At 49.9% G+C, this 13,053-nt stretch overlaps 6 protein-coding genes across 6 annotated transcripts; 3 read left to right on the forward strand and 3 right to left on the reverse strand.

Annotated features, from left to right (window-relative positions):
• Positions 1–332: 332 nt before the first annotated feature.
• FVEG_17231 (hypothetical protein) lies at positions 333–1,653 on the reverse strand (the record flags this gene model as incomplete). Its single annotated transcript, XM_018906489.1, has 2 exons — positions 333–1,122; positions 1,385–1,653. The coding sequence occupies 2 exons, from the start codon at positions 1,651–1,653 to the stop codon at positions 333–335; spliced, it is 1,059 nt and encodes a 352-aa protein (XP_018760237.1).
• Positions 1,654–2,026: 373 nt separating this feature from the next.
• On the forward strand, positions 2,027–3,582 carry FVEG_12349 (hypothetical protein; the record flags this gene model as incomplete). The annotated part of the gene is made up of 5 exons (XM_018901697.1): positions 2,027–2,255; positions 2,307–2,619; positions 2,667–3,183; positions 3,241–3,357; positions 3,406–3,582. The coding sequence occupies 5 exons, from the start codon at positions 2,027–2,029 to the stop codon at positions 3,580–3,582; spliced, it is 1,353 nt and encodes a 450-aa protein (XP_018760238.1).
• A 2,647-nt stretch (positions 3,583–6,229) lies between these two features.
• Positions 6,230–7,980, forward strand: FVEG_12350 (hypothetical protein; the record flags this gene model as incomplete). The annotated part of the gene is made up of 3 exons (XM_018901698.1): positions 6,230–6,885; positions 6,955–7,001; positions 7,067–7,980. The coding sequence occupies 3 exons, from the start codon at positions 6,230–6,232 to the stop codon at positions 7,978–7,980; spliced, it is 1,617 nt and encodes a 538-aa protein (XP_018760239.1).
• Positions 7,965–9,639, reverse strand: FVEG_12351 (hypothetical protein). The gene is made up of 2 exons (XM_018901699.1): positions 8,828–9,639; positions 7,965–8,782 (listed from the first exon to the last, which is right to left on the reverse strand). Exons 1-2 carry the CDS (start codon positions 9,520–9,522, stop codon positions 8,188–8,190), a joined length of 1,290 nt encoding a protein of 429 aa, XP_018760240.1. The 5' UTR covers positions 9,523–9,639; the 3' UTR covers positions 7,965–8,187.
• A 709-nt stretch (positions 9,640–10,348) lies between these two features.
• Positions 10,349–10,786, forward strand: FVEG_12352 (hypothetical protein; the record flags this gene model as incomplete). Its single annotated transcript, XM_018901700.1, has 1 exon — positions 10,349–10,786. One exon carries the CDS (start codon positions 10,349–10,351, stop codon positions 10,784–10,786), a length of 438 nt encoding a protein of 145 aa, XP_018760241.1.
• Positions 10,787–10,967: 181 nt separating this feature from the next.
• Positions 10,968–12,697, reverse strand: FVEG_12353 (hypothetical protein). Its single transcript, XM_018901701.1, has 2 exons — positions 12,455–12,697; positions 10,968–12,408 (listed from the first exon to the last, which is right to left on the reverse strand). The coding sequence occupies exons 1-2, from the start codon at positions 12,678–12,680 to the stop codon at positions 11,018–11,020; spliced, it is 1,617 nt and encodes a 538-aa protein (XP_018760242.1). The 5' UTR covers positions 12,681–12,697; the 3' UTR covers positions 10,968–11,017.
• Between the last annotated feature and the right edge of the window lie 356 nt (positions 12,698–13,053).

Below are 13,053 nucleotides of genomic sequence, written 5' to 3' on the forward strand. Positions count from 1 at the left end.
GCAAGGGTGATTGATGTCTAGTGAAAATAACTTACTGTATGCAAAGTGGACGAGCCGCCGTTTAGCTTCGCCTTGTACCCACTGGAACCATGCGTGGTTCGTGTCTTCAGTCGATGCAGACGTGTGCATCAAGGTACTCTCTCGAGATAGAAATAGACGACAAAGTGTGACAAGGGTGTTCCGGTAAAGCTGAGCCTCGACCATAATGCTCCACTCGCCCGAGAGCCAAAGGCTATGCTGGAATAACAGATGTGACTGAGCACAGATCAAGACGTTGACGCTCACCAGCTCTCGAAGCTAAAATGTATTGCAATCGCGTTAGTTCAACACCACTAAATGAGCTTGAAGGTCGTTCTTACATCTACCTTCACCATATGCTGGGCAACTTGCTGCAGGAGCAGAACGCGATCGTGATGGTGGTGTGCTTGGGAGTACCGACTGCCAAGGCAAATCACAGCGAGGACTAGCTGCCATGTCTCGGGAGATGTATGGAATGTCGGAACATGCAGCAGAGGCACGCGCGGATGAAGGTGTTCAAAATACAGCTGCATATATGTATCGAGATGTCGTAAAGAGGGGAACTTTGCGTCAAGCGCTTGGGCATCTTGGTGTGGTAGCCTGGCCTTGACGGCTTGGATCATGTATAGTCGTGTCTCTTCAGTCACGGGAGGTACGTGTGGAATGTTCTCCGCGATCAGGATGTCTTCTTCTTCCGCTGTCAGATTGTCGGGTCCAATAAGATTTTGGATATCCTTCACTGCCTCTCTCTGTGGCACTTGTGCACTGAAACTATTCGGCACACCAAGGTCGTCCACAGGCTCACCAGTGGTGGCAAAGGCAGCGTCTCCAAAGCAGAAGTAGGCTAATGCCCCAGATTCAAGGCAGGGCACAGGCGAAAAGGGCAGCAGGAATTGCGCAGACGTCAAAATGGTATCCCATGAAAGCTCTGGCTCGATCCAGGGTTGGAGCGGAACAGACGAAAGGGGTGTCAGTGGCTGCACTTGCTGTGAAGGCGAGGAGTGAGTAGCGGATATAACATCTTCGGCTGCAGACTGTGCAACGGTAATTGTCTCAGCCACTTCATCGCCGAGTTTGGGTTGGTATACACAGCGACGACCCTTGCTTGTACATTTGGCACAAGGTGCCGGCTTGCGGCCATGACAGCGCTACTTAGCCTTTGCACATGCTTCGCAAGCACGATATTGTTGGTCTCGCGAAATGCGAGGGATTGCTTCGCATCCATTCAGCCAAGGCAGCAGTACCATGCGGTCCCGATATGCCGTTTCAAGGTGTCTCTTTGTCCCGCGGTTAGTCAGCCATGAACATTAGACGAGATATATCTGGAAAGGCTAGGATGTCCAAGTTAGGGAGAAGACAGACATACCTCCGAGAAAAGGCCGTCTTGCAGACATCGCATGTGTAAGAGCGACGTCCGGAGTGGCGGTCCAGATGTCGGATGAGGTGCTCGCGCCGACGGAATGTCTGCCCGCACTCGGGGCATGTCAAAGATGCGGAGGATACGGAGGCAGGGGAGGATTCGCCGCGATGGCCAGTGCTGTCACCGACACCGACACCGATGCTGTTGGCCGGTCTATGGCTAAGACTATCGGCACTTTCCCCTTGCCCAGGGACTGCGGAGGCATCTGGCTGCATGCTGAAGGATCTCCTCAGGTGCCAGATTGCCTGGCTACTTACTGTCTTTCAGCTGTTGCATTCTGGGGTATTAGACTGCAAGAGTTAGGTACTCCCGAAAGCCTTGCTCGGGGCTTCGGGCGACAAGTGGATAATCGTCTTTGGTTTGATTGGGTGTAGAATCACTTGGCAGTGTGTGATAATATGGGGGAATATGGGGGAATATGGGGAAATATGGAGGCGGGGTCCCGAGATGCTATTGTCCAAGTTGGGCGCAAAGCCGGGTTGTTCCCGCTTCAACAGTTGGCCTATAGGAAATGATAAAAACTAAGCAGCATACCGTGATCTAGATAGTTCCAATTCAGCTATTCATTACTCACTATATCCATTGAACATGGCGTCGTTTCTAGTCATCACCGAGTACTCCCCGTTGGCGTTCCTTGCCCCCGCTGCTGCCGCTCTTGTCACGGTTCAGATTGTTAGGGCTACGTACATGCTCTACTTCCATCCATTGTCCAAGTTCCCAGGACCGCGCTCTGCCGCCATCAGCCGCAAATGGCAGGCAAAGATCGTCGACAAGGGGTTTCCCGAGAAGGAATATAAAAGGCTTCATAGAGAGTTTGGTAGATACCAGCCAATCTCATTCACGATATTTCACACTGACACATCAACAGGCACAAGGGCGTTACGCATCGGCCCGAACCACCTCCATATCTCAGATACAAGTCTCTACAAGGTTATCTACAGTCAGGTTAATGCTTTTCCCAAGGAGAAGGCTTTTTATGATACCTTTGAGTCTCATCACACAACGTTTAGCGAGACGGATGCTCAATTGCACAAACAGAGACGCAGGCTGCTTAGCCCTCTCTTCTCCAGGTCAGGAGTGAGTAAATTAGAACCACTTATTCTGGAGAAAGTAAAAGAGACCATAGAAAAGGTCCAACGTATCTCTCAGCGTGGCCCCATCAATGCCTGGCCTGCCTTTAGGTACGAAGACAGTCTCCATGCATATAAATCACTGCTGACATTTCCAGATGCATGACAATTGACATCATCTCAGAGTTCTCATTCGGAACCTGTATCAATTTGATCAACGAGGATCCGGACACCTTCAGCTCGGAATATCTCGCAGCTATGGAAATTGCTTCAGATGTACCATTTCTCAGGTATTACAGCACCACGCAACGGCTCTTGGCAAAGTTCATTCCTTTATCCGTCGCTGCCAACTTCAACCCAGTACTGAGTCAACTTCAGAGGCTGGTTGGAATCATAGGGCACTCGTATGATAACTTCACTCATCGGACGAATGACTCTCGCTTCCCGGTCCTTTTTGACAATCTACAGGCGATACCTCCTGACATGCAGAAGGCCGAGGCCATTAATACCTTTATCGCTGGGTCTGACACGACTGCCTTTACGCTTGTCACGGCGCTCTGCCACATTCTTCGTTTACCTGAGGTCGAGAAAACACTGACAAAGTCACTGGATGAAATCTTTGGAGAGCATCAAGCCACTCCATCGCTTCTCCAACTCGAGCAGACCAAGTATTTGGTAGGCACTGAAGATATCCCATTGGTCGCGGAAGACCACTTACTTACTTCCTTCTAGCGCGCATGTATCAACGAAGCTCTCCGTCTTGCAATGTCGGTACCTGGCATACTCCCTCGTGTTGTGCCCACACGATCGCAACCGTTTGTTGTGGACGGTAAAGTGGTACCTCCAGGTGTATGTGATCCCTAGCCTGCTCCTGTAAACTCACATTAACACGGGTAGACGGTTGTCGGAATGTCGGCGTATACGATGAACACCGATCCCCAGATCTGGGGTCAAGATGCCCATTCCTTCAACCCAGACCGTTGGCTCGGCCCAAACGCAAAGGAACTTGAGACACATTTGTGCACTTTCAGCAAAGGTGCCCGTCAGTGTATAGGAATCAAGTATGTAATATGAAGACTCGGAGAAGTAACAAAGGCTAACTTGAAAGTGTCGCGTATGCGGAGGTTACTATCGCCCTGGCACACTTCTTCTACCATTTTAAGATGGAGTTGAAGACAAAGGAGTTACGTATAGTAGATAAATTCACCACCGAGGCGTCTGATCCGGGGTTACTTGTAGACTTCAAGCTGCGGCAACATGCTTAAGGCAGTTTCGGCCTGAGCCAGAAGAGACAAGCAGAGCACCCGAGTACTCTTGATGAAGGCTTTTACAACTAAGGGGTAGGCACACTGGCGGCCTTTTGGTTTACTTATTACTTTAAATTTATGCCCTCGCTCTATGGTCGACATGCCTTCTGTGATATCGCAACAGTTTTCCAAGTCCTTGCACTCATTCAAATTAAAACGCAAAGCAAATGGAACTACTCTGTTTCTTTAGGTTCGGCATAATGCCGCTTCCCTCGTTGCATCTGTCGGGACTCTCATTGAGGGGGCGGGGGAATTCCGTATGTCCAAGTCGAAGATTGACTGTGAGGTGTTTAACAAGGGTGGGACAACTCCGATTGTAGAGTTAGGATCGCCACAAACAAATGGGATATATCAAGCCAAAAACAACCAGATACAGTAGGTACTCGAACGGTCATTCAAGTTCGCCTATCTCTATATTTGAACTGCTCATTGACATTGAATCTGTCTTGAATTCCTTACATCCCAAAAGCTCAACAACATGGCACAAACCGCACAGCCTTTCTCCGTACTGTCATATTCACCGAACTGGACCATGAGCCAAAGAACACCTGGACTGACTATGGCCCTCCCGAGAAGCGAACCATTGCCAAAGGATGGGTCAAAGAGGAAGGTCGAAAGGCATTTACGGTCGATACAGTGTGGGAGAAAGACATCCGTATCCCGCTCCGAGATGGCGTCGAGCTCTTAGCTGACGTTTTCCGTCCACTCACTTCCGACGACAAACCTGTCCCAGCTCGTTCACCTACACCTTCAAAGAGTACACCGAGTTGTGTGGTATCTCCAAGGCCAGAGTATACATGTCGTCACCTGATCATGACGATATGGTAAGTCTCTTCCCCTCAGGACTCCTGTGTGTCTACTTAAACATGTTTTTCCCTAACCAAATTCTCTCAGGACTTGTACATCGCGCTACGTAAACTCGACGAAAACGGCAGAGAGTTGTGGCATAAGAACATTCCCATAGAAGATCTCCCAGAGGGTACAACAGTGGAAGACATTCCAAACCATAATGTCTAATAAGCTTCAAATGCTTTCAATGTTTCAATGGTCTCCAGTAATAACAAACCTTGCACAGGCGGTACATCGGACCTAACGGTCGTCTTCGTGCATCGCACCGCGCCATCACCTATGAGTCGCTTGAAGGCCTTGGCCCAGATGAATACAATAAACTAATGGGACCCGCGTACGTGTATCATCCGCATACAGCAACACAGCCATTACGCGGCGATCAAATTGTCGAGCTCGATATTAGTCTCTGGTCTGGGGGTATAATGATGCTGGAGAGTCTATGAGGCTCGAAGTTACGGGCCGGGGCCAAGTCCTACAGGACTTTGATGGTGTGAATGAGCATCTGGTGAATTACAACGTTGGGCGGCATAGGCTGCATACAGGTGGGGGGTATGAGTCTCAGCTCTTGGTGAGCCTGTGGAGGAGCGGTCAGGAAGACAATATCACTGAGAGGGTTTAGGCTGGGTGCTGCAATGATACACTATCGATCGCAGGACATGGTCGATGAGATAGGATTGCATAGGTTTCGTTGACTGATTTTTGTTTATCAAGTCGTGTAGGCGGGCAAGCTGGTCTTAGCAACTTACATAACTAAAATCGGCATTGTCATCGCGTAAGAAGGATCCAGGCAGGTCTCACTCTACGGAACCGTTTGTGACTGTGAGTTATCCTAAATATGTGTGCGTTGTGCGGGTAATTAATGAGAACCGTCGTCGTACATGGCAACACTGTCACTAAGTACTGGTTATACGTAAAGTTATCGAGCCATAGAACAGCGTGGCACTGTGTTACTAGTACATTGCTGTCTATAAGGCTAAGCATTAGGCTGGCCTTGTGCTGTTGTAATCTTTCTGCATGGCATTCTTCGCACTGGTCTAGATTCACGCCTGCTACCATCGGTAAGTGACTACTAGACGGTTATCTGTTTGTAATGTCATTATTCTGTTCTAGAGGGTCACCGAGTTGCACATTTCTGCAAAGTGGCTTCGTTCAGGCCAGGAGTACTGCTTCGCCCCGTCCGCCGAATTGTCGGGGCATTATCGGTTGGTCAATGACGCGCTACCCCGCCGCATGCCTAGCACGTCCGAGATCGATGCTTCTCCGGCCCCTCCCCCGCAATATCGCCGTTTAGTCTGACTGAAGTGTGGACTAGACAACTCGCCCTCCATCCTTTTACACACACTCTGACGAGGTCGAGGTCCGAGAAGCTCATCAGGGAATGATGCGGGGCAAAGAACGCTTGTCGGTAGCTTCTATCGGTAAACAAGAGTGGCATGAATCGACTCGTTGACTAGTACATAAAGACCCTTACGTTTGTAGAAGATCGGGTTTTACAAATCATTATCTTCTACACTCTTTCCCTATACGTAAAACATTGAACCCGCATCCGATTCAACCCTGAGACAATGTCTTCCTCATCTCAAGTCCTTCCCCCAGGCATTGGACCTTCCGAACATCGCCAATTCTTCGATGAGCTTGCCAAAGTTGTTGGCGACGAAAATATCTCGCGGGATGCATCAACGGGCGCCTTGATTGGCCCTCATCAGCAGCAGAGCTACGGCGATCCATACGCCCTCGTCAATCAAGATCAGCACTTACCTAGTGGTGCCGTTCGACCAGCGTCTGTAGAGGAGGTACAGCAAGTTCTCCGACTGGCAAACCGATTCAAAGTCCCTCTTTGGACGATATCACGCGGTAGAAACCTTGGCTATGGTGACTCGGCACCTGCTGTGGCAGGGAGCGTGGTCCTTGACTTGCATCGAATGAACCGCATAGTGGAGGTCAACGAGGCCGATGCGTACGCTATTGTGGAACCGGGTGTCTCTTTCTTTGACCTCTACGAAGAGATCAAACGGCGGGACCTCGCGCTCTGGCCCTCTTGTGCCGCCATCGGATGGGGGTCTGTCGTTGGCAACACGCTGGACCATGGCTTCGGTTATACTCCTGACGGCGTGCACACAGAAGCGCAGTGCGGCATGGAAGTCGTCCTTCCTACAGGCGAACTGTTGCGTACTGGCATGGGTGCCATGGCTGACAGTCGGCTGTTCCCTCTCTACAAAGCGTGAGTTATTATTCCTGAGCCGGTGTACTGGTGTCACAAGAGATACACAACGTGCTGAGCATGCTCTAGCGGATTCGGGCCAAGCGTAGATGGTCTTTTCTACCAATCCAATCTAGGTCAGCCTTTCCCGCTGCAAATTGGCAGTATGGTATGCGTACGAGTATACTAAATCTCCCGTTAGGCGTGGTGACTAAACTAGGCATCCATATTACCCCAGCACCCGAGGCGTACACCGCTTGTGAGCTGAGCGTGCCAAACGAGGGAGATCTCCCTCAGCTCGTAGAACTCCTTGCGAATCTACAACGACGAGGCGTGGTCACCAATCACCCCTCCATTTCTAATGTTTTTCGCCAGGCTATCCTGTCGCCGGACGATGCTGTTAAAGCAAAACTGGCACCGCATTTTGGCCCTGGCAAGGCCGTGCCGGAGAGCGTACTGGATGAGCTAAAGTCATTTCATGGCTGGGGATTCTGGAAAGCCGAGTTCGGTCTTCAAGGCGACGCAGATGTGGTGCCGGCCCTGGAGAGCTCACTGCGCCGAGCCATCACAAAGATCCCCGGAGCCCAGCTTGAAGTAAAGCACTTTGGTGGTATCGCAGGCAAATTCCTTCGAGGACATGAAGTCGGGACGAAGTCTGTACCCCATAGTGGCGTTCCGACGCTGGAGCCGCTGACCCTGATGGACTACCGCCTGGCGCAGGGAAGCGGGCACACAGACTTCGCCCCAGTCGTCCCTACCTCAGGCCCAGGATTGCTAGAATGGTACCTATCAGCGAAGGAGATGGTCTCTGCGGCAAAGCTGGACTTCTTCGCCGATTTCCACGCCTACTCTCGGTACATCATTCCGATTGTCTTGGTTGTATATGCCCCTGAGGAGAAGGAGCGGGTAAAGGAACTCGGCCAGAAACTCATTGATGATGCCGTCCGTCGTGGGCTCACTACATATAGAACTCACGTTGAATTTATGGATCAAATCAGAGGTCACTTCTCATTCAACGGACATGCCCTTGCCAAGCTCGTTGATAGCTTCAAGGCCATGATGGATCCCAATGGGATTTTGTCACCTGGCAAATCGGGTATTGGGAGAACTAAGTAAAGGTCATATTACTAGCAAAAACTCATATTTAAGAATTCATAAGTTCCAAGTCCTTGTTTCTCCGTCGCAGTTACACTTCCTTGCCATGGTATCATTGAAATCGATAGAAGGCATTGTATTCAGCCATAGAACGCTAACTACTCAGATCAAAGGCTCAACAGTCGATGCCAAAAGCATTTGGCCTTGCTTTCCGGCAGCCTTCTATATTCACGTATCAAAGCCCCAACCGATCTGATCACTCGACGCCCCAGCAATACGCATCAGACTCCTCGCACCATTGACAGCATTAAATCGTCCGCCCTGGAAGGCAGCGGCGGCGACTCCCATAGCAGCCCTCGTATCAACATCTTCATTTCTCGTGTTCGCATCTCCCCTCTCTAGAGCCTGATTCAGAAATGCATCACCTGCCAAGCCCTCATACCGGTCCAGACAAAGCTGCTTGATAGCGGGTCCATACAAGTCCACCCATTGCTGCTCACTAACAGTGGTATAGCGCTTCTGGCCGTTTGCATCAGTCAGAGAGAATGGCCATTCAGCACAGACGACTTGATACCGCTTCGTGATGAAAAAGAGGATTGGCCATGAGAAGATCCAGAGAAACGTGAGGTAGAAGATCCAGCAGATCCAGGTCGTCAGGCGCCACGTATTTAGGCGGTTGGACGAGTAGATGTCGACTGCTCGGTCGGCGACCGGGAATTCGATGGTGAGGTTTCCTTTGTAGTTGGAGCTTCGGACATAGTTTTTCAGACTATTGCGGAAGAAGGTCTCATCCATGCCTGTGACTGTTCTGGTCAAACGGAACCTGGGACTCATTAGAAAGGAACTTGAGCCAAGAGGTGAAACATACACTTTGGTGCCAGCTGCTTTCGCACAGTATCGGTGACACCATTCCTTCAGGGTCGGCTTCGCGTGACCAACTTCGATATCGCCTTTCACGCCGTCCTGACGTTTCTTCAACACCGTGCCGCGATATGTCTTCTCACCACTCTCGACAGTCTTGAGCGTCGAGTTGCCAATAGGATTTACGATAAAATTGGGATACAGATAATTCTGCAAATTCACCATGATACGAAAATCGGTGACTTCCTCACGCTTGCTCTTACCATCGCTATCGCGCTTGGTTTCCTTGTGAGTTCCGGTTATGTTGATATACGGCGAAGGAGGAAACCTTGCCATGGTTCTGACCCATTTCTCGAGAAATTCTGGATCCGCATCAGAGCGAGGATCGCGCACGGCATTCACTTCGTTGCCGATGCGAGTGCGCTTCTGACCGATGCGGTTGGAAGCGAAGGCGATGTGAGACTCGGGTTGGGTGACACCTGTTTGAAGAAGTTCTTCTTCAATCTCGGTGCTGCTGATGGGAGCCATCGCTGGAGTGCTTGAACCCAGAGTCGGTGTATCATGGTATGCAGGCGGTGGTGCGTCATCGCCATTGAGAACGTCGTCCTCTATGTGAGCGTAACAGGGTTCCCCCGCAGTCGTGTGTAGCGACACGGCGTCAGGGTCATCCCGATAAGGCTTTGGCGACGGAGGATTGCCCATGGTCGCGAGAATGAGTGGAAGTACCAAGAGATGGTGGGAATGCAGGCCAGTTTGAGTATTTTAGTTCCAGCTTTAGCTTAGGCAGCAGCCTTGTTGTGTTGAAAGAGGAATTGACTTGATCTCACGCGTTCACGGCGCGGTTTTTGTCAGATTTCATGCCCGAATACGGATCGAGTAACCGCCGATCCGGCGATTTCCGATTTGGGGATAGCGGCTGGCTACCTTGGGGAGTCTTACAAACAATTCAGCATGGAATATTATTTTTATTAGCCAACTGATTACCGAAATGATGCTAAATCTAAAAATGAACTCGTATCGTAACTGAGCCATGCGATGACCTTGGGTGTCGTTTTCTACCAACTCATCTTGAGTGTTTCATTTGGGACCAGTCCTACATCAAAGCCTTATCTTCCATTGGACGAATAGAAAGCTCTTAGAAATGAACATCCTAGTATTACTTTCTTTCGTCTGCATATCAGTGACGCTATGATCTGTTGTTCACTTCTACTGACTATGAGATCCCGGTCAACAAAGATTGGTGTTCAAGAAGTGTCAGGCATTTACATGTTCAGTAGTCCTATTCCACTGGAACTCATGACACGCTGTGCGTTTCGGGTGACCAACCAATCAGTAGTTCTTCTACTCAGGCAAAGCATATTAGCTATAAAGCCATACAATATCCCTGGTTGATGGCCTTTTTTTTTTTATCTTTCTTATTTAGAATTCAGGGTTTAAAGGTAAGTTCCAACCACTCCTCAACTTAACTCCAACAGGTCTTCTTTCATCAGAACCCTCAACCCACCAGGAACAATCACTCTTAGAAACTATGTCTTCAGGTGTCCGCTTTACCTCTCTCCCCGAACCTTCCGAGGTCGGTCGAATCTGGCAGGATCTTGAAGACCTCATCTGCTCACTCCAGTCTCGACTCGAGCTTAAAGAAGAAAAGTACTCTGAACTCGCTGTTGATGTTGTCAATGGTCTTGAATCGGGTCTTCGAGGCGAAGAGCGTCAAACTCAGCTTTGCAAACTTCGTGAGTCTTGGAGACATATCCAAACACTGGAGCGTGAGCTGCGCTTCTACCTGAAACAGCTGAGAAGACTAGCTGAGGGCTCAATGTCAAGGATCGCCGAGCAGCTTGGGACGCTGAACGTTGATTCGATGGCTAGGGCTATCCAGGCGAGTGAGATGAGTCAGACGTGCTATGAGAGGCCTGTCGAGCCGTTGTTTGATACAATCGTCGAGTCGCCTGATGAGCATACCTAAGACTCTTGGCAGTGAAGAACTAGTAGGGTAACCTGGATTGAGAAGTCTCCAAGTGGATTGTCAGTGTTTTGGTAATTGAATTGGTAGGTACTTGCTTTCTGATATAAGAAACTCGAGGTTCAATAAACTCATTGAACATCAATATAAGCAGCCCGGCGTTTGTGCATATTAAATGATTTTAGACGTGAGTGTTTCCAATTCCAGATTCTGTATCTAGTGACATAGTGTAAACTAAGCCAAGACTCTATACACAGGGTACTCATCCTCGACATTGACCGGCAGGATGTTGAACGTAGCATACGAATCGATGTTCTCAGGCTCAAGGACAGTGAACGCATAGCCCGCAGCAGCCTGTCTCGTCGGCACCCAAAAGCTCCCCGCCGGCATCGTAATCTCCTTCTTCTTAATCTCAGTAGTGACCTTGTTCAACACAGTTCCCTGATAAACAGTACTAGCCAACTCAATGCTCGTAACATTATAAGCCTCAACTTCGCCACGGAACTCGGAGCGAATATTCTCGACGGTAACACCGTTGAGGCGAAGACGATCAGCGGCTTCTTTCCATGCTTGTGGGAAGATGTACGCTTCGGGGCGAGAACGGGTGAGGTTGGATTTTACGGGTGTTGAGCTGAGGAATTGCACGGGGATTTCGACGAGTTTGCCGGTTGGGAGGTCGATGAAGTCCCAGGTGCGGTTGGTGGGCTGGAAGGAATCTGTAACGACTACTTCGTCTACGCCGTCGATGAATTTCTGACGTGCACCTTCGACGACTTCGTACACCTCTTCAGCTTTATCGGCGGCTGTTTGAATGATGGCTTCGATCATAGTTAATCCTGAAGCAACACGTCGCTGGAAGTGCTGGCTTCCAAGACCGATACCTCTGGTTTCAGTGAGGAATACCATAACCTGAGTCAGCGCCAATGACACATCACCAGCTCGAGCCTGGGTATCAAGCTGGGTAAATACCAGAGGCTCCTCCCTAGCGTTTCCAGTGATATAAGGACTCCATCGCAGATTCAGCTTATCCATCGCCCCAGCAATTCTAGGCACGAAAACCTCCTCGGAGTATTCCCGAATATCCTTGTGAATGTTCAGATTCTTCATTGGATCAAATTGACCATCCACTGCTTGCGCCCACTGATCTTTGAGGCCATAAGCGCGATTGGCGCTGTATTCATGCGCGTCTACCATGACATGAGGAGCAAAGTCAATAATCAGCGCCTTGACCTCACGGGTCTGCTGACTTGCGAAACGAATGTGATCTCTGTTGGGATCGTATCCCGTTGCCAGGAACCGCTGGAAGTAAGCGACGCCATCGGGGTTGTAGCGGGGCAGGATCATGATGTCCATTTTCTCAAGGATTGACGCTGCCCATGTTGAGTTGGCGTCAAATTTGCCGAGCAGCGCGAGAAGAGCTTGGTCGCCGCCGGGTTCATTTCCGTGGACGCCACCTTGGAGGTAGACACGGAGCTTCTCAGATGAAGATGAATTGGCCTTGATTTCAGGCTGCGAGGACGTAGACAAGTAAACATAGGGAATTGAGCGGCCTTCGTCGGATTTGAAGGACGGGTTATTGTACGTCAACCAGTCATTGCGCGATGCAAGACTCTCGAGGAAGTAGTCTAGGGATGTTAGTTCATGGATGTTGAAGATGTTTTAGCAACATACTCAGAGTAGCGTCGCTTGTTGGTCCGCTCGTTCCATTGTCAAAGCCAGCGGGGATGCTCTTGGGATCAAGGAAAGCAGGCGACTGAAGATCAATCTGCTTGACCTCAGGAAAGTTCTTGGCAGCTTCCTCACCGTCTTTCGTAAGAGCAACTTGATTATCGTTGTACCGAACTGCAGTGGCCAAGCCAGCGCAAACAAGGCCAACAAAAGCAGTGCGAAGCGTCATTTTCCCAGTGAAGCTACAGAATAAAGAAGAGACATTGGAACCAGATCATGCGGGCAATTCATCTTTTAAACAACCTTCCTAGTCCGTGACGATCATCATACATGGGGAATAAACTTCCCCGCCGATCCGCATAGCTTATCAGTAGCAAAGTTGGCCGATGATAAGCTTAAACCGTTTATAGTAGGTAGCTACGGGAATTGGCTCATTTAGCCCCGAACTATGTTGCAATCAACAGCGGGGAATGGATCTGCCAAGGCTTGATGGATGAGAAATTGTTCGCCGGTCTGTGGAAAGCCGGTTTATGCGTGGGCTCTTGCTCGGCGCTTCAATTGTTTGCTGGGGGGCGATAAGATAAGATCTGAATAAGAGAAAG

The sequence above is a fragment of the Fusarium verticillioides genome, chromosome 4, assembly GCF_000149555.1.
Source record: "Fusarium verticillioides 7600 chromosome 4, whole genome shotgun sequence".
Taxonomy (NCBI): Eukaryota; Fungi; Ascomycota; class Sordariomycetes; order Hypocreales; family Nectriaceae; genus Fusarium; species Fusarium verticillioides.